General features: G+C 40.7%; 1 protein-coding gene across 4 annotated transcripts in view; it reads right to left on the bottom strand.

The window, feature by feature from the left end:
• The window catches only part of LOC122550726 (protein mono-ADP-ribosyltransferase PARP4), a 143,726-nt gene that overhangs the window by 84,565 nt on the left and 32,895 nt on the right, over nucleotides 1-26,266 (bottom strand). For 3 of the 4 annotated variants that reach the window (XM_043691882.2, XM_087988155.1, XM_043691878.2), the window contains exons 7-11: nucleotides 19,992-20,150; nucleotides 13,498-13,632; nucleotides 8,228-8,401; nucleotides 6,933-7,093; nucleotides 1,920-2,057 (exon numbers count right to left, since the gene is read on the bottom strand). In XM_043691882.2, coding sequence (XP_043547817.2) covers nucleotides 1,920-2,057; nucleotides 6,933-7,093; nucleotides 8,228-8,401; nucleotides 13,498-13,632; nucleotides 19,992-20,150 — 767 coding nt within the window. The remainder of the gene's footprint in view (nucleotides 1-1,919; nucleotides 2,058-6,932; nucleotides 7,094-8,227; nucleotides 8,402-13,497; nucleotides 13,633-19,991; nucleotides 20,151-26,266) is intronic. The other variant, XM_043691880.2, reaches the window with a different exon arrangement.

Here is a 26,266-nt window from a genome sequence, read left to right as displayed (position 1 = left end):
TTCTAAAAAGTCTTCCCTCTATTCAGAGGCCGTGCCTTTGGGTCCTAGTCTCGCCTACCAATGGAAACATCTTTTCAACTTCTACTTTGTCCAGGCCATTCAGTATTCTGTATGTTTCAATTAGATCCCCCCTCATCCTTCTAAACTCCATTGAGTATAGACAGGGTTATCAAACGTTCCTCATATGTTGAGCTTTTCATTCCTGGGACCATTCTCGTGAACCTCCTCTGAATATGCTCCAAGGCCAGTACATTCTTCCTGAGATATGGGGTCCAAAGCTGCACACAATACTCCAAATATGGTCTGACCAGAGCCTAAAGAGCCTCAGAAGTACCTCCCTGCTTGTATATTCAAGTCTTCTCAAAATAAATGGCATCATTGCATTTGCCTTCGTAACTACTCACTCAACGTGCAAGTTTACCTTGAGAAAATCCTGGACTAGAACGCCCAAATCTCTTTGCACTTCAGACTTCTGAATGTTCTCCCCATTTAGAAAAGAGTCCATGCCTCTATTCTTCCTACCAAAGTGCATGAACTTACACCTTCCCACGTTGTACTCCATCTGCCACTTCTTTGCCCACTCTCCTAACAAGTTCAAATGCTTCTGCAGCCTCCCCGACTCCTTGCTACCTGGAAGGATGTATTTGCATTAGAGAGGATGCACAAGATATTTACCACGATTTATCATTCCAGGATGCTGCATGGAATGAAGCATTTTTTTCCATCATTAGACAGTTCAATAACCGGGGCACAGATTTGGCAAAAGTCTAAGAGGGAGTTATGGAGAGTTTTTTTAAGACAGAAGGTGATGGAAATCTGGAACTCACTGCATAAAGAATGGTCCAGTTACAAATTGACAAAACATCAAAGCGGTATTTAGATAGTCACTTGTGTTGGCATAGCCTTCACGACTATGGACAATCTTTGATGACAGCTGCAGACATGATGGGCAGAATAGCCTCCTTCCGAGCTGTAAACGTCTATCAGTCTATGGTTTGTTATGTCCATCAGAGCATGAGACTGGAAAATTTATAACAGCAAACAAGGAAATAATACGGATCCTGAATGAGTGTTGTTAATTGTCTTCACAATGGGTGACAGTAAAAGCATGGAAAATTAAAAGGGAAAAAAGGGAAAATTTTAAAATAATTATAACAATCAGAGGAAATGTAAAGTATAAAGGAACCAAAGGCTGACAATTTTCCTGGATCTGATCATCTGCATTCTCGAATCTTAAAAGAAATGGCTGGAGTGATACTGGATGCATTGGTTACAATTTTCCAAGATTTTCTAGATTTTGAATTGAAAATCAATCACTGAGTCAAGAAAGGATGGAGACAAAAAGGAAGAGACTATAGATCACTTATCATAATGCCCACCATTGGGAAAATGCTAGAATCCATGTCTAACGAAGCTGCAGAAGGACATTTAGAAAATGAGGATGCAAGAGGTACGTTGGAAAAAGGAGAACTGCTAAATGTATACAGTATTTGGATTTCCAAAAGGCATCTAATAAGATAGCACATAAAACGTTACTGAATATGATGACAGTTGATGGTGTTGAGGGTAGTATATTAGCATAAACAAAGAAGAGCAAACAAGCTGTTGGGATAGAGGAGTAATTTTCAACTTGACAAACTAGTCAGTGAGAGGTCACAGGCATAGGTGCTATGGTATCATTTATTTAGAATGTACATTAATAACGTGGACAAAGCTTTGAGAAAATTATAGAGGGAAAATGATGATGAAGAATTTGCATGATGATGTCTTGAATTCATATCAAAGAGAGATACAGCAAGCTTGTTGGACTCTTCATCATACATTTATCAACACAACAAACTTATTAGATTCACATCAGCTGGGTTAAGTTAAAGAGCACAATTATGTAAACCATGCAAATTACTTACTCTAACACTTACCTAGATAATATACCAACAAAGTTGCTTCCAACAGAGGCATGGTATAATTGCTGAATATTGCCGAAATGGCTTTGAAAACTTTTAGTTTCACTTAATCTAGCAACACGAAAAATCTGCAAAATCTTAACTGAACGAGTACTAGAAAAAAAAAGAACCACCTATAAATATACACAAGTTCAGAACTACACACAAAAAAATTACCATTGCAAATATTTGTTTTTCATCAACATAGTTTTGGAGCATGTTATATCCAGGCCTTCTGGCTCAGAGGTATGGGCACTCCTATATCACAAGAGTCCTAAAATTACTACTGCATTTCAAGTGGATGACAATGATTCAAGTTGATTGTACTTGAGCAGATTATTATAGATCTGTTAACCTTGCAATGTACGTGGAATAATATTTTTTCACTTTATAATCATTGACAATTGAAAAGATAATGCAAAAGTGAGACATAAAAATTTGAGTGGAGACTGCAGTAAAAAGCTATAAAGTTAATTCCAGTGCCTGGATAATTGTTATAAGGAAATCGTCAAAAAAACTTGAGCTTCCCAGTGTGGAAAGGAGACAACTTAGAGGTGACCTTTGAATACACACAACACAGAAATACAGAAACAGGAATTAGCATTTAATTCCTCAAGCTCGGTCCTCCATTCAATGGGATTAAGTTTGATCCAAAGTGTCAATTTATAAATCTGTTTTTGGCCTATATATGCCTATATATAAGGTATCAAGCCCAAATCTAAAATTAACAATTAATCTACCATCAATGGTCATCATCAGAACAGGACTCTATTCTTTTGCCACTCTTTGTGTTTCCTGATTTTTACTTTTGAAATATCCAATTCTTTCGTTGACGATGTTCTCTACTTAATGGTAAGGTCCTGGGGAATGTTGCTGAACAAAGAGACCATGGTGTGCAGGTTCATAGTTCCTTAAAAGTGGATAGTGAAGTAAGTGTTTGGTATGCTTCCATTTATTGGTCAGGGCATTGACTATAGGAGTTGGGAGGTCATAATGCAGCTGAACAGGACATTGGCTAGGCCACTTTTGGAATATTGTGTGCAATTCTGGTCTCCGTCCTATTGGAAAGGATGTTGTGAAACGTGAAAGGGTTTAGAAAGGATTTACAAGGATGTTGCCAGGGTTGGACGGTTTGAACTACAGGGAGAGTCTGAATAGGCTGGGGCTGTTTTCCCTGGAGCGTCAGAGGCTGAGTGGTGACCTCACAGAGGTTTATAAAATCATGAGGGGCATGGATAGGGTAAATAGACGTAGTCTTTTCCCTGGGATGGGGGAGTCCAGAACTAGAGGGCATAGTTTTAGAATGAGTCAGGAAAGGTTTAAAAAGGATCTAGGGGCAACTTTTTCATGCAGAGGGTGGTACGTGTATGGAATGAGCTGCCAGATGAAGTGGAGGAGACTGGTACAATCACAACATTTAAAAGACATCTGGATGGGTATATGAACAGGAAGGGTTTAGGCAGATGTGGGTCAAGTGCTGGCAAATGGGACTAGATTAATTTAGGATATCTAGTCAGCATGGATGATTTGGACTGAAGGATCTGTTTCAGTGCTGAACATTTCTATGACTCTATACTGCGGGACTCTCCAAAGAGAGGAAGAGTGGTGTGCTTGAGACTGCTAGTAAAGTTAGAGTGTTGGTTTGGCATCTGAAAGCGCTGTTGTTACCTTTCCTCCCTGCCTGAGGTCTCTCAACATGTTTGGACAGGTATTCAGGCTTAACCATAAGACCATACGACACTGGAGCAGAATAGGCCATTTAACCCATTGAATCTGCTCTGTCATTCAATGAGATCATGGCTGATGTGGTAATCCTCAACTTCACTTTCCTACCTTTTCTCTATAACCTTTGACTCCCTCATGAATTAAAAATCTGTCTATCTCAGCCTTGAATATACTTGATGACCCAAAATTGACAGCCCTCTGTGGTGAAGAATTCCACAGATTCCCTACCCTCAGAGAAGAAATTCCTCCTCATCTCTGCCTTAAATATGCGACCCCTTATTCTGTAATTATGGCCTCTGGTCCTAGACTGTATGAAAAGGGAAAATGACCTTTCCACAACTAACCTACAAAGTTCCCTAAGAATCTTGCATGTTTCAATTAGTTTGTCTCTCATTTTTCTAAATTCCAACAAGTATAAGTCCCATCTACTCAACCTCACCCTTTCACTTCTATCTAGTGAACCTTTTCTGGATGGCCTCCAGTGAGATACAGGACAAAAACTGTTTATGGTATTCCAAATGGAGTCTAACTTGTACCTTGTATACTTTTAGTAAGAGGTTCTTATGACATGTTGAACATGTAAGCGAACATTTTGTGATTCATGAACAAGGATGCCCAACTGGAACGGATAGAGATTGAGGAAGCTGATGTGCTGGAAATTTTGACAAACATTAAGATTGACAAGTCGCCAGGGCCAGACCAGATTTGTCCTCGGCTGCTTTGGGAAGCGAGAAATGTGATTGCTTCACCGCTTGCGAAGATCTTTGCATCGTCGCTCTCCATCGGAGTCATACCTGAGGACTGGAGGGAGACAAACATAATTCCTCTCTTCAAGAAAGGAAATAGGGAAATCCCTGGCAATTAAGACCAGTCAGTCTCACGTCTGTCGTCTGCAAGGTGTCAGAAAGGATTCTGTGGGATAGGATTTATGACCATCTGGAAGAGCATGGCTTGATTAAATGCAGTCAGCATGGCTTTGTGAGGGGCAGGTCATGCCTCACAAATCTTATTGAGTTCTTTGAGGATGTTACTAGACAAGTTGATGAGGGTCGAGAGGTGGATGTGGTGTATATGGACTTCAGCAAGGCATTTGATAAGATTCCCCATGGTAGGCTCATTCAGAAGGTCAGGAGGAACGGATACAGGGAAATTTAGCTGTCTGGATACAGAATTGGCTGGTCGACAGAAGACAGCGAGTGGTAGTGGAAGGAAAGTATTCTGCCTGGAAGTGATGAGTGGTGTTCCACAGGGCTCTGTTCTTGGGCCTCTACTCTTTGTAGTTTTTATTAATGACTTGGATGAGGAGATTGAAGGATGGGTTAGCAAGTTTGCAGACGACACAAAGGTTGGAGGTGTCGTTGACAGTGTAGAGGACTGTTGTAGGCTGCAGCATGACATTGACAGGATGCAGAAATAGGCTGAGAGGTGGCAGATGGAGTTCAACCTGGATAACTGCGAAGTGATGCATTTTGGAAGGTCAAACTTGAAAGTTGAGTACAGGTTTAAAGACAGGATTCTTGGCAGTGTGGAGGAACAGCAGGATCTTGGTGTGCAGGTACATAGATCCCTTAAAATTGCCACCCAAGTGGACAGGGTTGTTAAGAAAGCATCTGGTGTTTTGGCTTTCATTAACAGGGAGATTGAGTTTAAGAACCATGAGATCTTGTTGCAGCGCCATAAAACTTTAGTTAGACTGCACTTGGAATACTGCGTCCAGTTCTGGTCGCCCTATTATAGGAAAGATGTGGATGCTTTGGAGAGGGTTCAGAGGGGGTTTACCAGGATGTTGCCTGGAATGGAGGGCTTTTCTTACGAAGAGAGGTTGACTGAGCTCGGACTTTTTTCTTTGGAAAAAGAAAGAAGAGAGGGGACCTAATTGAGGTGTACAAGATAATGAGAGGCATAGATAGAGTTGATAGCCAGAGACTTTTTCCCAGGGCAGAAATTGTTAACATGAGGGGTCATAGTTTTCAGCTGTTTGATGGAAAGTATAGAGGGGATGTCAGAGGCGGGTTCTTTACGCAGAGAGTTGTGAGAGCATGAAATGCATTGCCAGCAGCAGTTGTGGAAGCGAGGTCATTGGGGATATTTAAGAGACTGCTGGACATGCATATCGTCACAGAAATTTGAGGGTTGTACATTAGGTTTACCTTACATGAGGATCAATGGTCGGCATAACATCATGGGCTGAAGGGCCTGTTCTGTTCTGTACTGTACTATGTTCTAACTCCCTCTATGCTGCATTTTTCTGCAATCTTTCTCCATTTAAATAATTTTCAGCGCCTTTTCTTCCTGCCAAAAGTGCATAATCTCATATTTTCCAACATTATACACTATCTGTCAAGTTTTTGCCGACTCACTCACCTCGATTATGTCTCTCTGCAGACTCTTTTTGTATCTTCCTTATTACTTGCCTTTCCACCTTTATTTGCATTGTCAGCAAACGTCGTGATAGTACATTCACCTCCCTCATCCAAATCAATGATACACATTGTAAATAACTATGGATGCAACACTGATCCTGTGGTAGTCCGCAATGTAGTACAGTTTGGGGAGCCCATATTATTCCTGCTGGTGTCTTCTTTCACTTATTATTTCTTATCTCCTCCCACATGGATTCTACAGCTTCCAAACCAATATTATTTCTTGTTATCGTACTTAGCCCATCTCATACTAACAAAGCAACTCCATCAATGTTTCCTTCCGGTCTGTCCTTTGAAAAGTCACATATCCCTGAATATTTAGCTCCCAGCTTTGACTTTCTTGTAATAATGTCTCTGTAATGGCTACAATATCAGTGAATAAACATTGGTCTATGGAAGCAACTAAGACATTCTCACACTAAAATTATTTTCTCCAAAAGGCAAATGGACATTTAAATGACAGGAAGAATGATGTGGCTGTGTTGCTACTTGACTTGAAATCTCATTGGAAAAAGAAAAGAAGTAGTAAACCTCAAGCAGCCTGAGAGAATATAACAGCTTTCACTTTTAAGGGAAATGGAGATATGGAACTGATTCCCAGCCAGTGAAGGTGATGATTAACTTGCATAAAAGTGGGATGAATATATATTTTGGAATGAAACTACAAACTGAATAGAAAGATATTGGCATGATGATCAAATATTGTATGGAAGAAAATTGATCAGGAGATGCAGGGACAGTTTAAGAACATCTACTGACTTTTAAAATATTCAGATATGAAAAAGATTTGAAAAAAAGCTTAGAAAATAAACCACTAATTTTGTTTTTAATAGAAGCTTACCTTTGATTGGTATTCAATAACTGAGTTTTGACATTCAGAAATTCATCGACATTTGGATCGATATATTCAATTTGACATCTCAGTGCATGATATTTATTAAGTGAAGAAGGTATGGGAGTCCATGAAGTCGCTTCACTTGCATTAATGACATCCCTTAGCAGCTGAAATATAAAACAAAACTAGATTTTCCACCTTTTGCCTTGCTATGTCCTGTTGAGTAAGCATACAAATCTTATACCCTGGTGCTTTTTGGTCTGTTTAAAAGATTGAGTAGAGTGAATTCTTGCCCTTGGTTTTCCTATTGTCAAAGGTACTTATCAACAATTAACACTCTCAAACTTCAACTTCTAAAAGCTACTTAGTCCCAAAATTGTAATACAGGCAATCCTCGGGTTGCGAATCGATTTCGTTACGGAATCTGTTCAAAGTCGATTTGTATGCGGGCCGAAACATAGTGTAACACAATGCAAAGCAGCCATTTGTAAGCAAGGGAAATGTTCTATGTTGGATCTTTAAAATTACACCCCTGTACAGCATCACTTGAGTACAAGTATTCATAAATTAGTTGCTCGTAAATCAAGGACCCCCTGTACATATAAATGTTTAATGAACTTAGCTGTCATAATTTATTTGACATTGCTCCTGAGAAGCACATGGGGAAGCTGTTTTTATATTAATGGTGCTATAGGTCACTATTGTAGATGTTGTTGAAGAAGTTCCTTTCTCTGCTTGTTTTGAATGTTAACTATTTTTGGATATTAGCTATTTTGAGGTAAAGTGGTAAAGCATTCATTTACAAGTATTTCAGCCTAATTTCAGTGACTGTTTTTTGTCTCATTCTATGGCTTCTCTCAAACATTTTTATTCCAGGATAGCAGCAACCTGTTCAGAGGCCTCTGATATTATGATTTGAATAACCACATATGGCATCTTTGACTTTTCGTTGTTTCCTCTATTAAATGCCCAGGGAGTATTTTTAGTAGCAACACTGAAACTGGGAATTCACCAAGTGAAATTTACATATGGAAGCCAGAATCTGCTATACCATAGCACTAAATCATGCTTGACAGACCATTTTTGTTTTCACTGGGGTGTCTCCATTAAGAACATCAAAGGGTGGTGCATGGTATCTCTAACATGAAATCAAGACATTTAAAATCTGGAACAACCTTACTTAGTAACAGTTTATTTCACAAACTGCTAATTCCAGGACTAGTCATTCATTAGTAAAAATTACTGGCTACATCAGCACAGCATCAACTTCACCGAGCAAAAGTACAAAATAATGTAATTACCTGACAGAGATCTTGTTTCTCAGATATTTTTCTCTTGGTAACTGTAAAGTCAGTCTCAGGTCTGATTAGCAAGGTGGAATAGAATTGAAACATTAAATCTCTCAATGTTTTTTCCTCAACTATATCATTAAATGCTTTTTTCAACTGCAAAAGAATCCCTTCTGCCCTGGATACCTAAAAGTCAGTAAAACAATAATAAACAGAATTTAATGTCTTGTATAAAATATTAGCTGAAACATAAAACACATCATTTCATTGAATATTAAATATGGGTTTATAGTGGCTTGATCACAATTTTTTCTTAAATGCTTTTTTCTGATCCATGCTTTAACCTTTAAATGTCAGTTTAATTCACTTGATGATATTGTCACTCCTGAACTAATTCATGCCTCAAGACTTGGGTGCATATTATGTTTCAATTTAAAAGCATTACTAAAACAAGTGATAATGTGTTGCTGGAAAAGCGCAGCAGGTCAGGCAGCATCCAAGGAGCAGGAAAATCGACGTTTCGGGCATGAGCCCTTCTTCAGGGCTCATGCCCGAAACATCGATTCTCCTGCTCCTTGGATGCTGCCTGACCTGCTGCGCTTTTCCAGCAACACATTTTCAGCTCTGATCTCCAGCATCTGCAGTCGTCACTTTCTCCTACAACAAGTGATAGAAAAACACCAGTCAAGACATCATCAATAAATAATCTCAGTGCATAATTTGAAACTGGGGAGTTCTTCTGGTGTCCTGGACAATATTCCTCTGAGGGAAGCCTAGTGACTGTAATGAAGTCAGCCAGGTGGACCTCATAAAATATTGATTGGGGCTGTTAATCCGGTCCAATCAGTGAGCCTTGGCTGATAGGTAAAAAGTGAAGTGCCCGGGTGCCTCTGGAAAAGGAACACGCGGTGTCCAGCAACACCCTGGAGTTGTTCAGGGAGAGGTGGGCACCGCAGGCAGTAGAGTGCATTATTTCCCCCTCCAACTCTATTATGATTTAATCCCTGCCCTCCCCTTCACTGTTTGATCACACAGCATTGCCCTTTGATGTGAAGGGCACTGCTTGTCACTGGCCACTCGGGTGTTTCTTTAAAAAAATATAAATAGTGAAGTGCCCGGGTGTCTCTGGAAAAGAGGCACGCGGTGTCCAGCAACACCCTGGAGTTGTTCAGGGAGAGGTGGGCGCCGCAGGGAGTGGAGTACATTATTTCCCAGTCCAACTTTATTTTGATTTAATCCCTGCCATCCCCTTCACTGTTTGATCACACAGCACTGCCCTTTGATGTGAAGGGCACTGCTTGTCACTGGCCACTCGGGTGTTTCTTTAAAAAAATATAAATAGTGAAGTGCCCGGGTGTCTCTGGAAAAGAGGCACGCGGTGTCCAGCAACACCCTGGAGTTGTTCAGGGAGAGGTGGGCGCCGCAGGGAGTGGAGTACATTATTTCCCAGTCCAACTTTATTTTGATTTAATCCCTGCCCTCCCCTTCACTGTTTGATCACACAGCACTGCCCTTTGATGTGAAGGGCACTGCTTGTCACTGGCCACTTGGATGTTTCCTTTCTTCCTGGTGGTGGAAACTGAATAAAGATTTGTGCACCTTGTGTCTTTCACTGTGTCTCACACCTACACGCACGAAACATGGGTGCTAGGGAAAAAATAAGCACTACCGCTGTTGGCCGGTAGTGTGGGGGTTTAAAAAAAGTAAAAAAGAAAAAAAGAAAAGAAAGAAAAAAAAACAAAAATGTCAGAGGTTTTGTTCACTCTGATAGTTGGCTCTGAGGGAGCTGGACCAGTGTGTAAAAAAAAATAAAAAGTGAAGTGCCGGGTGTCTCTAGAAAAGGAGCACGCGGTGTCCACCAACACGCTGGAGTTGTTCAGGGAGAGGTGGGCGCCGCAGGGAGTGGAGTGTATTATTTCCCCCTCTAACTCCATTTTGATTTAATCCCTGCCCTCCCCTTCACTGTTTGATCACGCAGCATTGCCCTTTGATGTGAAGGGCACTGCTTGTCACTGGCCAATCGGGTGTTTCCTTTCTTCGTGGTGGTGGACATTTGAATAAAGATTTGTGCACCTTGTGTCTTTCACTGTGTCTCACACCTACATGCACAAAACATGGGTGCTAGGGAAAAAATAAGCACTACCGCAGTTAGGCGGTAGTGTGGAGGTAAAAAGGGGGAAAAACAAAAAAAACACAGGAGATTGAGTGGTTCTGGTCACTCTGAGAGCTGGCTCTTGAGGGAGCTGGACCGGTGTGTGTGTGTGTGTTCAAAAAAAAAGTGAAGTGCCGGATATTCTGACAATCTACGAGCTGAACCAGTGTCAATTTACCAGTGTAAATAAAGGGTGACTTGATGATAGTATATCAGTCTCTGCGGAGTCATTTCAGTTGCAATGAGAGTAAAGCATGTTCCTAAAGAAACTTGCTAGCAACAGTCGTCTTTGAACTTGGGTAAGCATTTCTGGCTTGACTCATTCAACCCTGCCTTCAAAGACTGGGGTCTGTATGTGGAAAGAATATGTTATTTTTTCATGGATAAATAACATTGGGGCAGATGATAAGCAACGAGTAATTCTCTTGACAGCTTGTGGACCTGCAGATTTTCAGTTATTAGGAGCCTAACTTTCCCTGAGGCACTAGACACTAAAACCTTTCAACGTTCACTGATATTATTAGTTAAGGAATATTATAATCCCAATGCTCCTCTAACTCTGACACACCACTGTTTAACTTGGCAATTCGAGAACCAGGGGAATCTGTGTCAGGACTTCTGACTAGGTTAAGACTACTGGCAGAGGTATGGTGCTTTGGTTTACCCTTAATAAGATGCTGAGAGACTGGTTGGTATGTGGGATTAATGACGTAACCATGCAAAAGAACCTACTAGTTGAAAACCAACTGGACTCCAAACAGACACTACAATTGGCTTTATCATTAGAAAATAAGGCAAGTGGAACATATGAGTCACAGGACATTCTCATGGAAGTGGGCATACTCACCAGTCCGACTGACTGACTATGACAAAACTCCAAAACAAAGCCAGGCCTCAGCCAAATAGTTAAATTTTCTTTAGGATCTGGGCTGGCAAGCCATTGTTGCTGCTGACTGTATGCTGATTCGAGACAGCAAAGGAGTGTAATAGGAGGACGAGAACTCCTAGACTAGTATCCCTGCATTCCCTGAAAAGGCCACCTACATCTGGTTTGGGTCAATTAAATTGCTCAGCAACATCCAAATCAGAGCCAATCAAAATAAACTCTAGTTAAATGATCATCCAGTTCTAATGGAGGTTGATACCGGCATGGCCATTTCAGTGATGACAGAACCAGTCTTTAACAACATTCGCTCTGGATTCTAACCCTTAAGTTTGTGCAAGACCTCGGCTCGACTGAAAACCTATACTGGGGAACCTTTACAGATTAAGGGTGCAACTTCGGTTCCAGTCTCTTTGGAGAAGCAGCTAGTTCAGTTACTAATGATTGTAGTAAAAGCTTCAGGCCCAAGCTTGATGGGTTGAAATTGGTTGAGAGTCTCCGAGATTAGGTCAACGTTTTTCAATTTTAAAAAATGGCTGCCTGAGTGAAGTCCTAATTAAATACTCTGAAGATCTTTGAGGAAGGCTTAGGGACTATCAAAGGGTCCAAGTCCATCTTGCATGTTGACCAGGAAGCAATTCCACAATTTTGCAAGACCTGCCGAATGCCATTTATGGTCAGAAGGAGAGGCAAAATCAGAAGATTGGAAAGTGAAGAAGTCCAGTTTGTGGAATGGGCAGCACTGGTTATAATGATACTGAAGCCTGATGGGTTGGTACACCTTTGCGGGGATTTTAAGAAAATGGTAAACTGCTTGTTGCAGCTGGATAAATACCCAGTCCCTTGCATAGAGGGCTAATATGCAAAGCTGGCAGGGGCCTGTCCTTAATGAAGCTGAATATGAGCAATGTGTACTTGCAACTGCAGTTAGATGAGGATTCCCGGAAGTATGCTACAATTAATATACACAAGGGATTGTACCAATATATGACACTTCCAGTTGGCGCATCATCAGCCTGTGCAATTTTTCAGCGGACAATGGAGAACATTTTGCAATGTCTAGCTCAAATTGCCAGTGCAGGATACCAGACGCTTTCAAGCAAGAAAGACAGTTTACTACGGGGAATGAAGTTTGGTGTAGAAAATGCAGCAATGGCCTGCATGGGTAAGAGGTTCGAGGACCAGCGACACATAAAGTTCAGGTAGATGCTATGGCTCTATATAGGCACATGAACCATATGAAAGCCACTGTAAACTGTGTAGGTACAGAACATGCCCTGTTCATTGGAACAATTGGAAAGGTTGTTAGAACTCATAGGTTCTCCCTCTTGTCAAGCGAGAGGCCTTAAGAGACCTCTGAATCTGAATGGCACACGATGTATCTCGCTGCATCAAAGCCTTCACAGCTGGAAGAAGAGAGTGAACTTCTCCCAAAACATTCCAGGTGCAAGAAGCGAGCTCCTGCGCGTTACATGCCACCCGTGTCAGGCGCAGAGCCAGAGGAACCTGAACCAGTGCTAAAGTGTCCCAGGAGATGCTACAAGGAAAAGGACCAGCCTCCGACTCAGGTGGGGTTGGGGGGGGGGGAGGGGGGGGGAGGGGGGGGCTGGGGGGTTGGCGGTAAGGGATGCAGTGTTTCTAATGAGGTCAGTCAGGCGGACTTCGTAGAATAGCAGTTCCCTGATTGGGGCTCTTAATGGTGTCCAGGGATGGACAGGCTAGGTGGATTAGCCATGGGAAAGGCAGGGTTACAGGTATAGGGTAGGGGTTGGGTCTAGGTGGGATTCTCTTCAGAGGTTCTGCATGCACTTGATGGACTGAATGGTCTGTTTCCACACTGTAGGGTTTTTATGACTTCTATAAAGGGTAACTTGGTGATGGGATACTGGCCTCAGTGGAGTTATTTCAGAGCGTATATTCAGTATGGCCAAAGACTCAAGGTTCACATGATAACATGTAATTATTCTGGCAAGGCCGAATACACCAGCAAATGTTCTTTGTTCAGTCACTGGATCTTGCTCCCTAGATTTCTGATTTGCAACCAATAGCTTAGATCATAGAGGGAAATGAGTACCACTTGCAGAAATTGTCATCAACACTATACAATAAGAACAAAAAACGAACAATCAACTGTTGTGCCTCACTGCTGCCCCTGTCAGATTAGCTCTTGGTTGTATTGCACAAAAATTATATCTAGTGAATTATATTATGATGGCTCTTGAAAAGCAAAGCAAAAATGTATCTTACATCATTGAGAGAGATGGAGGTTGGATTGATCAATTGATCTTCCAAATTGCCCAGAGCTTCTGCCCAAACCATTTCCACAAGAAGTCCAACTTCAGTCGAAATTGTGCTGGTATTCAGGGCTTCCTCGATTATAAGCTGTTGTCAGGAAAACACAAACTGAATGAAAAAAGTCTTCCCTTAAAAGAATAAAATTAAAGCAGAAACCTTGCTTGTTACGTCTGTCTGGAAAATACAATAAACAAAATACAAAAGGATACCAAAAGCAATGGTCAGAAATAACGGAAAAAGTAGAAAGGTTGAAATATTAACGAGGATACTGGGAAAATAACAGCCTAAATGGAGTAATGAATCAAAAGGGACCCAAGATACAAATTCACAAATCACAAAACACAGCCTGAGGTCTTTTTTCATTCATTCATGAATAAGCAAATTGATAGACCAGCATGTACTGCCCATCTTTAATTGCTCAGAGGACAATTATGAGCCAACCACATTATGATTGAGGAACATATAGGCTCAGGCAGATAAGGTTGGCAGATTTCCTTTCCTGAAAGATAGTAGTGAACCAGACGGGTTTTTATAACCGAGATGGATTACATAATCTAAGACTTGCTATTAATCCTAGATTTTTAATGAAGTCAACTTTCACCATTTTTCAAAGTAGGATTCATACCCTTGTCCCCAAACTATCAACATGGAGTTTGGATTATTAATCCAATGATATAACCACAATGACACTGCTGCCCTATAGGTTAATAAGGCAATTATAAAACAAAGCAAAGGAACTACTTGTATATTCTGTGAATTGATGTATTTAAGGGGAAATTTGATCATTTAAAATGGAGAAAGGATTAGAATATCGTGTTGACAGATTTGCATGTAAAAATTTGTCAAACATAAACACCAACATAGGTAAGCGAGGTCAATTGGCTTTTCTGAGCTGTATATTTCATGAATTTGTCTCAAGGGCATGTCATGGAACTTCTTAAGCTCACCACTCTCTGCGAGAAGAAATGTCTCCTCATGTCAGTCCTAAATGGTCTACTCTGTAACAATAGACTTTGACTCCTGGTTTTGGACTCCATGGTCATCAGGAACACCCATCCTGCATGTATCCTGTGTAGTCCAGTTAGAATTTTATAAATTTCTATGAGATCCCCTCATTTTTCTAAACTCCAGTGAATATAATCGTAATCTATCTAGTCGATACCTCAATCTTGTCATCCCAGTCTGGTAAACCACTGTTGCACTCCTTCCATAACCAGTACATCAAAAGGAGACCAAAACTGCACACGGTACGCCGAGATGTAGTCTTGCCAAGGTCCTGTACAATTTCTCCATGTTATACTTCTTCTGCCATGCATTTGCTCACTCACTTAGCTTGTCAAAATCACACTGCAACTTGTCCAAAGCACACTAAAGCATTTCTGCATCCTCCTCACAGTTCATCTGACACCCAGCTTTATGTTAGCTTCAAAACTGGAGATATTACATTTAGTTCATAGAGTCATAGAGATGTGCAGGATAGAAACAGACCCTTCGGTCCAACCTGTCCATGCCGACCAGATATCCCAACCCAATCTAGTCCCACCTGCCAGCACCCGGCCCATATCCCTCCAAACCCTTCCTATTTATATACCCATCCAAATGCCTCTTAAATGTTGCAATTGTACCAGCCTCCACCACTTCCTCTGGCAGCTCATTCCATACACGTACCACTCTCTGAGTGAAAAAGTTGCCCCTTAGGTCTCTCTTATATCTTTCCCCTCTCACCCTAAAGCTATGCCCTCTAGTTCTGGACTCCCCGACCCCAGGGAAGACTTTGTCTATTTATCCTATCCATGCCCCTCATAATTTTGTAAACCTCTATAAGGTCACCCCTCAGCCTCCGACACTCCAAGGAAAACAGCTCCAGCTTGTTCAGATTCTCCCTGTAGCTCAAATCCTCCAACCCTGGCAGCATCCTTGTAAAATCTTTTCTGAACCCTTTCAAGTTTCACAATATCTTTCGGAGAGGAAGGAGACCAGAATTGCACGCAATGTTCCAACAGTGGCCTAACCAATGTCCTGTACAGCCGCAACCTGACCTCCCAACTCCTGTACTCAATACTCTGACCAATAAAGGAAAGCATACCAAACGCATTCTTCACTATCCTATCTACCTACGACTCCACTTTCAAGGAGCTATGAACCTGCACTCCAAGGTCTCTTTGTTCAGCAACACTCCCTAGGACCTTACCATTAAGTGTATAAGTCCTGCTAAGATTTGCTTTCCCAAAATGCTGCACCTCGCATTTATCTGAATTAAACTTCATCTGCCACTTCTCAGCCCATTGGCCCATCTGGTCCAGATCCTCTTGTAATTTGAGGTAACCCTCTTCACTGTCCACTACACCTCCAATTTGGTGTTATCTGCAAACTTACTAACTGTATCTCTTATGCTCGTATCCAAATCATTTATGTAAATGACAAAAAGTAGAGGACCCAGCACCGATCCTTGTGGCACTCCACTGGTCACAGGCCTCCAGTCTGAAAAACAACCCTCCACACCACCACTCTCTGTCTTCTACCTTTGAGCCAGTTCTGTATCCAATGGCTAGTTCTCCCTGTATTCCATGAGATCTAACCTTGCCAATCAGTCTCCCATGGGGAACCTTGTCAAAAGCCTTACTGAAATCCATATAGATCACATCTACTGCTCTGCCCTCATCAATCTTCTTTGTTACTTCTTCAAAAAACTCAATCAAGTTTGAGAGACATGATTTCCCATGCACAAAGCCATGTTGCCACCTTCAAACCACTAACATGTATTGTGAATAGCTGTGGTCCAAGCACTGATCCCTGCGGTTCTCCACTTGTCACTGCCTGCCACTTGGAAAAAGACTCGTTTATTCCTACTCTTTGTTTCTGGTCTGCCAACCAGTACTCTATTCACGTCAGCACAATATCCTCAATCCCATGCACCTAATTTTACAGACTAATCTCTAATGTGGGACATTATCGAATATCTTCTGAGAGTCCAAGTAAACCACATCAACTAGCTCCCCCACATCAACTCTACTAGTTACATCCTCAAATAATTTCAGTTGATTTTTCAAGCGTGATTTCCCTTTTATAATCCATGCTAACTCTGTCCAATCCTGTTGCTGTTTTCCAAGTACACTGGTATTAAGTCTTTTGTAATGGAATTTTCCACACTACTCATGTCAGGCTAACTGCTCTATAATTCACTATTTTGTCTCTACCTCCTTTTCCCTAAGATAGTTAAAATAGTTACCCTCTAATTGATAGGAACTTTTCCAGAGCCTTTGGAGTCTTGGAAGATGACCACCACCATCCACTATGTTGAGGATCACATCCTTAAGTACACTTGGATGTAGATAATCAGACCATGGGCATTAATCGGCCTTTAATGCCATCAATTCCCTACTAATACTGACATCCTTCAGTTCATCCCTCTTGCTGGACACTGTTGTCCCCCTTTGTGAAGACAGAACCAAAACATGTAATTAATTGGCCTGCAATTTCTTTGCTCCCCATGTGACTTCACCTATTTCTGACTAAGGGGCCTACACTTCCCTTAACTATTCTTTTCTCTTCAATTACCTCTAATGAAGTTTTTACAATCAATTTGTAGCTCCCCACAAACTTACTCATAATCCTATTTCATGTTCTTAATCAGCCTTTTTGTCCTCTGTTGCTGAAATGTATCTTTACGTCTACTGCATCTTTTGGCTAATTTGTATATACCTTCTTTGGATACAAAATTATCCCTAATTCCCTTGTTAGCCCTGATTGGTCCTCCTTTCAGTTTTATTTTTGTGCCAAGAAGGAATGAACAATTGTCACAGTTCTTCATGTCCCTTTTAAATGTTTGCCATTGCCTAATCACCATCATCCCTTTAAGTAACATTCCCTAATTTATCATTGCCAGCTCGTGCCTCATACCATTGTAACATTCTTTATTTAGATCCAGGACCTGAGTTAGTTTCTGTCCATAGAGCGGAATCTGATCTCCGATCATCTCTGCTACTCTTGTCATTGGACAACGACTTTGCTTCACCAGGATTGGTTGATTGTGGATGTAAAACAGCCGCTCCTCAGAAAAAAATCTATCAGAATTAATTTCGAACCAGGAACATTAGGATCCACAATGACAATCCCAGCAGCAATAGAACTAATTAACATCCTATTACTCATAGCCTGGGAGTGTTGTTGCGGTGAAATCAACATCATTGTCCTGAATGAAATACAACTAAGGCCAGCTCAACAAACAAGGTTTAGAAAACACCTTCTTCTGGAAAGGTAAGGCAGAAGAAGAATGCTAAATCCATGGGATTGGTTTTGTCATAATAAAGAAGCTAATTGACCATCTCGAGTGTTTTGCTCACCCTACCGTAGAAGCAGTACACTACAGTCATAAGTACTTAAGCTGGAGCAATGGATGAGGCCATTGAGCGAATCTACTGCAGCTTTGATTTGATTTGATTTACTATTGTCACATGTACCAAGATACAATGAAAATAATTATTTTGCATGCTATCCAAGCATATTATACCTTACGTAAGTACATCAGGGTAATAGAACAGAATGCATAATATCGCGTTGTCAGTCATTGTCTAATGTCCCAAAGGTAGACAAGTATGTCAGAGCACTCGGTCAGTGGGGATTGCTCCAGGCATTGTTTGCCTTTCCCTACTGAAATGAATAAATCCTTGCCAATCACAAAGATGTTGGCAGGCAGAAGGCCTTTTCATCATCACTGGTTATGACTGCATATATGGTTAACTGTTGTTGACTGAATTTCACTTTATATACACCCCCTTGCTGCTAGTTTTTCTGTAGTAACCAGCCCCCACTGTTTGAATGAGCAAGTGTAAAAACCACTTATAATAAGTGCCGGTAGCTTGCTTTTAAAAAGTGGAGCAATTCCTTCCACAATCCTTGTTTTGTTTAAAAACAGTTCTACTTGCATTTGCTGGAACTGTACAAAAAGTTGGTCAGGTCACAACTAGTGTGCAGTTGTGGTGACATTATGGGAAGGATATGATTGCATTTGCGATCATGCAGAGGAGATTTACCAAGATGCCAACATGGCCGAAGGGTCTGAGCTTTGAAAAAGGATTTGATAGACAATGTGGTTATTTTTGAAGAAACAAGTATTGAGAAGTGACCTGCTAGAGGTGTATAAAGTTATGAGCAGCATAGAAAAGGTGGATAGGAAGGCAGTTTATGTATTAGTCGAGTGATCAAGAACAGGATCGGGAATAGATTTAAGATAAGAAGTTAAAGGCTAGGAGAAGAGCAGAGATGAATTTTTTTTCACATGAGGGATGGTGAGCATCTGTAAGTCTCTGCGTGGAAGGATGGTTAAGTCTGAAACTCTAGAAACATTTAAACAATATTTAGAAATTCACTTGCATCATCATAGCCTCCAGGGCTATGGGCCAAGAGCTGGAAAATGGATTAGTGTAGTCAGATCTATTTGACCGCACAGATCTATAGGGATGAATAGCCGCCTTCTGTGCCATAAATATGAGTCTACCAACTAAGCTCAGTACAAATGTGAAATCAAAACTGGAACAATTTTGCTTTGAATGGCTTAGTAATAAACTGGACAGCATATGTCTTCATTCACTGGTGTATTTGTTTAGGTAGCACAGCTTTGACAAAAATTACAGATATATATTTCCCCATTAAATACTAACATTTTTACCTAATTCCATTAATTTACCAGATGGAAAATAGAAATGAAAGACTAGAGATAAGGTGGGAAGAATTGTACTTTAAATCATTAGAAAATTATATTGTTGATACTGAGAGTCCGTTCAATATTTCAATGCAAGGAAGAGTTTGGTGGTGAACTTCCTCAGACCTTTGTCCATTCCATTCTCCATTTAATTGGCAAAAAGTGCATTTTGCTGGTATAAGTAGGGCTTCTGCGGAAGATATGGCAAACTTAAATACATTAAAAACACAATTCTGACTTTGAGACTACAGAGTTGAGTAAGCAATGCCTAGGTTCTAGAGTACATGTTTTACCATGTTTGGGCAACTGGAGAGACACCAAGAAAAACTGAAAATGTACATGAGAGGCAAATGGTCATGTATGAGCTTTTTGAAGTGGTTATAATTTTAACAAGTATACACAAATCAAGCCATATTATTTGGTAAAGCCACACATTTTGCAAAGGGAGTATAAATTTGCACAGAAATGTGTGGAAAGAACTACCAAAGGAGTTAAAGGAGGTGGATAATTCTAGAAAACTGGACTGAGGTTAGACTTTTTTGGTAAAAAGTAATAACTGAGGAGCATTCTATTGCATTTTCTGAATTTTGCAATTTGCCAGCTGAAATTCTGAAGTCCTTATAATGCTGCTGTTACTACATTCTTCACTATGCAGTAGTAATAACTACATTGTAAAAGTGTATTGCTGTAAATCATCGTGTTCAGGAGAAAGTCCACATTCTTAAAATTTAAACACTATACTCACCTGTTGCAATCGCTCTGATGCTAAATGCTGTGCAGCAGCAAGATCATGACTTTTCACTGTGAATTCCTGCGCAACTAGTTTCTGTATACACCAGTCATAGGCTTCTTCAGCTTTCTCAGCAATTGAGGAGAAAATAAACTGTTTCTGCTGCTGCTGACTCTAGTATATACAAATGAATTTTATGAAACAGATGCAATTCTTCACATTTACGTCAATCAGGTTTACTCACTACATCAGTTGATTAGTTCACAAATTAAAGCAGACAACAACAAATGAAGTCATTTCATGAAGTAAATAACTTAATGGTACATGTGGCAAAGCATCACTTAAATTAGATGGAAAAGATATACCAAATTAGGTACAAAAGAATCATTTGAAAAAGACAAACTAAAACCAACAGCAATTCAGTTCCCATACCAACACCCAGGCTGTGATATTTACTATTGACAAAAATTTCACACTTTTGAAAATTATTCACAGGATAGATTTAAATTTGTTTTTAGTTATTATTTACAAGACTGCACTAATTCTTTCCCTTTCAGTTTTCTTCAAACATTCTCATCAATATATACTGCTTATATTCACACAGCCCTCCTTTATAAAAGAAATTGACCAGAGTTTGGAGGACTGAGTACCCCACAGCAGTCCATGACTCAGGAGGCAACATTTAAGGGAGTTTTTTTTTTTCTCTGATTACATTAATTTGATTTCATTACATTCCTTGCGGTTTGTGTTTCTATTTTGAAAATGCTATACAAATTCAACTTTCTATTATCTAAAAAGGAGTACATTAATCCCACTAGGTAATATTTTAAGCATAAAGTGTGACTTTTCCAGTATAATTTTAAAAATCAGCAGTTTCTTTATTAATCATTAAGGGAAATCATTCTACTACTCCAATGAACTATATTTCAGAACTACCAGAATGTGAACACAAACTGCTGGGTTTGTTTTTGTAAGTATGATACTTTGTAACAACATGGAAATTAACTTGAATGTATCACAGGTTAGAATTTGGACATCTCATCATTAATATCTAATTATTAAAAGTTGAATGTTCTTAAAGTAATCTCTAGGTTGGTTTAAAGTTCCTTGAAATGAATGGTGCAGATCCAAAATTTGCAATTTCAGCAAACTCAGACGCAGAGATCCAGAATGCAAAGTTTACACGGAAAAACATTCTGCTCAATTAACAATATTGCTTAATACCATGATTTTTGTTTTAGTGTTAAAGTGCATTTTGTACGGCAAACATGTATTCACTCCTTAAATTTGCATAGCGCTTCCTGATTATTGATCAATGAGTGGCAAACAATAAAATCTACAGAAAATATGCAGCAAAAGCTGGGCAGTAATGCTAATCACTGAAGTAATTTTCTCCTTTAACTTTTCTTTTTCATCAATTCATGGGATTATGATGGTCAAACATTTATTGTCCACACTTAATTGATCTTGAACATGGTGGTAAGCCATCAAAGAGGTTGAGTTTTTGCTCCCTCAATATGAAGCATTTTAATAATCTGAATTTGGGCATACAGAGAGAATTTAAATATATGCAGATATCACAAAACTTGGAAGTCCAGTAAACAATGATTAGGATAGTAACAGATTTCAGAAGGATGCAAGTGTGTTGATGATTCTGCGAATGCTATTTCCAACTCTAATCCTGAACTGGAAAACTGGCTTGAACTCACTTCCAATTTCCACCCATCTCCCATAATCTCTGACTGTTCCCTTGCCTTAATTTCTTTGTTTTCATTTCTAGAAGTGGAATATCAGTCAATAATCACTATTGGCCCACTTGCCAACACAGCTATCCTGACTACATTTTTTCATGTTTTGTTTTCTGTAAGAATTCTATTCATATTTCTCCATCACCGTTGCATCTGTTGAGACAATGCAACTCTCAATAATAGAATTTCCAAAGTCTTCCTTTTCTCTTAACTAAGGATCCCATCCTCACTAAGTGTGAATGATACTTCCTTCAACCTTGTCAGGTTTATTTCAACTACTTTTGTTCTTGCCGCTTCTATTTAATTCAGCCTAAAAATACACAAATAATGTGCTTCCATAGCGCTCTATGGCAAGGTGTTCCAAAGATTCACTCTTTGAGTCACACTCAGAGAGAAGAAATTCCTCCTCATCTCAGTCTTATATTAGCACCCCTTTATTCTAAGGCTATGCCCTCTGGTTCTAGGCTCTCACATGAGGGGAATCATCCTCTCAAGATTTACCCTATCCAGCCCCTTAAGAATCCTATATTTTTCAATGAGATCACCTCTCATCTTTCTAAATTCCTGTAAGCAGAGTCCCAACCTGTCTGAATTGGCCTTAGCTCATAAGACAATCCCTTCATACCAGGGATCATCCTAGTAAACTATTTCTGAACTCCATCCACCATACTTAATGGGTAGCTAATTTGTGATTTCCTCTAAACCCAGAATGATACAAACAGCAAACTCAACTTTACTTTCCCTCAGCATTTTGAAGGGATAATTGCCCCCTGCAACACCCTGTTCCTACCTCTGTCACTCACAACATCCCCTTCCCTTGCCATGAACATGCTGCAGATGAAACACTTGCCCTTTTATCTCTTCCTACCTCACCACCCAAAATTACTCATGATGTTACCTCCATTGTTGAGGAGACCACAAGAGCACTTTGGTCCCCTTCATTTTCAGTCTGCAGGGAGGATCCCAAGCTTCCAGTCACAGATTATTTTAATTCTCCATCTTACTTCCACTGAGCTCTCTGATTTTTGCGTATTACAACTTTCCAATAAAACGCAACGCAGCCTCAGGAAACAGCAGCTCATTTTCAAGTGTGATCTTTAAGCCATTCTGGACTGAAGGCCGAGTTCACCATTAGACCAAGAACTTTGCCCTTATTTTGTTTTATGTTTCTTTGTTAGTTTGTTTTTTTTTAAATTTTGTTTCTCTTATTTCTTAAATTTTGCATTCCAAAAGCTTCAACTTGTCACATCTTTCTGTTTTTTTTACGTGTCCAGCTACCACTCTCTTCGGCATGCATCATGACACTTATTATTTTATCTCTTCTTCAAAGTTTGTGAGAAGATTTGTAGCTCGGGTGTTCGTTGTTGTAGTTCTGTTCGCCGAGCTGGGAATTTGTGTTCCAGACGTTTCGTCCCCTGTCTAGGTGACATCCTCACTACTTGGGAGCTTCCTGTGAAGCACTTCTGTGATGTTTCCTCCGGCATTTATAGTGATTTGTATCTGCCGCTTCTGGTTGTCAGTTTCTGCTGTCCGCTGCAGTGGCCGGTATATTGGGTCCAGGTCAATGTGCTTATTGATTGAATCTGTGGATGAATGCCATGCCTCTAGGAATTCCCTGGCTGTTCTCTGTTTGGCTTGTCCTACAATAGTAGTGTTGTCCCAGTCGAACTCATGTTGCTTGTCATCTGAGTGTGTGGCTACCAAGGATAGCTGGTCGTGTCGTTTCGTGGCTAGTTGGTGTTCATGGATGCGGATCATTAGCTGACTTCCTGTTTGTCCTATGTAGTGTTTTGTGCAGTCCTTGCATGGGTATCGGGTCCTTCGTCCTGGTGAGTTGTTGTCTCAGAGTGGCTATTGGTTTGTGTGCTGTTATGAATCCTAGTGGTTGCAGTAGTCTGGCTGTCAGTTCAGAAATGTTTTTGATGTATGGTAGTGTGGCTAGTCCGTTATCTTTCCCTTAGGCATCTGTTGATGAAATTGCGGGGATATCCGTTTTTGGCGAATACATTGTATAGGTATTCTTCTTCCTCTTTTTGCAGTTCTGGTGTGCTGCAGTGTGTTGTGGCCCTTTTGAACAGTATCTTGATGCAACTTCTTTTGTGAATGTTGGGGTGGTTGCTTTCGTAGTTTAGGACTTGGTCTGTGTGTGTGGCTTTCCTGTATACCTTTGTGGTGAATTCTCCGTTAGGTGTTCTCTGTACCATAACGTCTAGGTATGGCAGTTGGTTGTCCTTGTCTTCCTCTCGAGTGAATCGGATTCCTGTGAGTGTGGCGTTGATGATCCGGTGTGTGTTCTCTATTTCTGTGTTTTTAATGATTACAAAGGTGTCATCCACATATCTGACCCAGAGTTTGGGTTGAATTTGCGGTAAGACTGTTTGTTCTAATCTTTGCATTACCGCTTCTGCTATAAGTCCAGAGATGGGTGAGCCCATGGGTGTGCCGTTGATTTGTTCATATATTTGGTTGTTGAATGTGAAGTGTGTTGTGAGGCACAGGTCCAGTAGTTTGAGTATGCAGTCTTTGTTGATAGGTTCAACGTTCTGTTGTCTGTTCTGTATGTCCAGCAGGTTGGCTATTGTTTCTCTGGCTAGGGTTTTGTCGATAGAGGTGAACAGTGCCGTTACATCGAATGAGACCATGGTTTCTTCCTTGTCTATGTGTATATTTCTGATGATGTCCAAGAATTCCGGTGTTGATTGTATAGAGTGTCTGTATCTGCTGATCAGGTGTTTCAGTTTCTGCTGTAGCTCTTTCGCCAGTTTGTGTGATGGTATCCCTGGTAGTGATACTATGGGTCTGAGTGGGATGTTTGGTTTGTGCACTTTAGGTAGTCCATAGCATCTGGGGGTGTTGTTGCTTTCAGGTTTCATTCTTTGTAGGTCAAACCTGGTTATCAGTCCGTTTTTTTTTTAGGTTCCTCAGTGTGTTGTTTATCCTATTGGTGAGCTGTGGGGTGGGGTCAAACTCCCGTTTTTGGTAGGTGTTGGTATCTGCAAGTAGTTGTTGCGCTTTTTGGATGTAGTCTGCTTTGTCCAGGATGACCGTCATTCTGCCTTTGTCTACTGGTAGTATGATTATGTTCTTATCGTTTCTTAGTGATTTTAGTGCTTCCCTCTCCTTGGTGTTGAGGTTGTGTGTTTGTCTTTTCCTTGTTATCAGAGGTACAATACTTTGTCTCACTGTTTGTTGTGTCTCTTCTGTCAGTCCATTGTTCCTGAGTGTGTATTCTAGTGCTGCTAGGAAGTCTGCTGTCATGGCGTCCCTGTGGTTGTAGTAGAGTCCCTTGGCCAGTATTGTTCTTTCCGTGTCTGTGAGCTGTCTGTGGGAGAGGTTTCTAACCCAGGTGTGTGTTGTGGTGTCCTCTCTGTTGTGTGTTAGTTTGGCCATTTTTTTCTTTTAGTGCCGTTTTTTTGCGGTGTGTGGTCCTGTTCTGTCCTATGGTGATGGCCTGTTCCATGGTCCGGGTCCATTCCTGATTGGTGGTTTTTGAAATTAATGATTTTTGGCGTGCAATTTCTTGTCTGTATTTGTGAAGTCTGTTGTGAGCATCTGTAATCATTACCTGGATCATCCTGAATCTGTTCTGTCTGGCTGTGTCCCTGGCTTGTGGGTTGTTGACTGGTGGTCTGTATCTGACACATGGTGAAAGGATTCGATTCTTTCGGCATTCATGCAGGAACCGGAGTTGTTCGTATGTGGCGCTTAGGCGGTTGGCACAGGATTCCCATTTCCTGGCTTGTCTTAGCATCTCTCGCCCGTAGGGTTCAAAGTTTGTGAGAAGATTTGTAGCTCGGGTGCTCGTTCTTGTGGTTCTCTTTGCCGAGCTGGGAATTTGTGTTGCAGACGTTTCGTCCCCTGTCTAGGTGACATCCTCAGTCTTGGGAGCCTCCTGTGAAGCGCTTCTGTGATGTTTCCTCCGGCATTTATAGTGATTTGTATCTGCCGCTTCCACCATGTGTCAGATACAGACCACCAGTCAACAATCCACAAGCCAGGGACACAGCCAGACAGAACAGATTCAGGATGATCCAGGTAACGATTACAGAGGCTCACAACAGACTTCACAAATACAGACAAGAAATTGCATGCCAAAAATCATTAATTTCAAAAACCACCAATCAGAAATGGACCCGGACCATAGAACAGGCCGTCACCATAGGACAGAACAGGACCACACACCGCAAAAAAACGGCACTAAAAGAAAATATGGCCAACTAACACACAACAGAGAGGACACCACAACACACACCTGAGATAGAAACCTCTCCCACAGACAGCTCACAGACACGGAAAGAACAATACTGGCCAAGGGACTCTACTACAACCACAGGGACGCCAAGACAGCAGACTTCCTAGCAGCACTAGAATACACACTCAGGAATAATGGACTGACAGAAGAGACACAACAGTGAGACAAAGTATTGTACCTCTGATAACAAGGAAAAGAACAAATACATAACCTCAACACCAAGGAGAGGGAAGCACTAAAATCACTAAGAAACGATAAGAACATAATCATACTACCAACAGACAAAGGCA

The sequence above is a fragment of the Chiloscyllium plagiosum genome, unplaced genomic scaffold, assembly GCF_037043375.1.
Source record: "Chiloscyllium plagiosum isolate Xiang-an unplaced genomic scaffold, Cpla_swu_hap1 HiC_scaffold_6, whole genome shotgun sequence".
Taxonomy (NCBI): Eukaryota; Metazoa; Chordata; class Chondrichthyes; order Orectolobiformes; family Hemiscylliidae; genus Chiloscyllium; species Chiloscyllium plagiosum.
The sequence above is the reverse complement of the archived record's forward strand: the minus strand, read 5'-3'. Positions and strand labels throughout refer to the sequence as shown.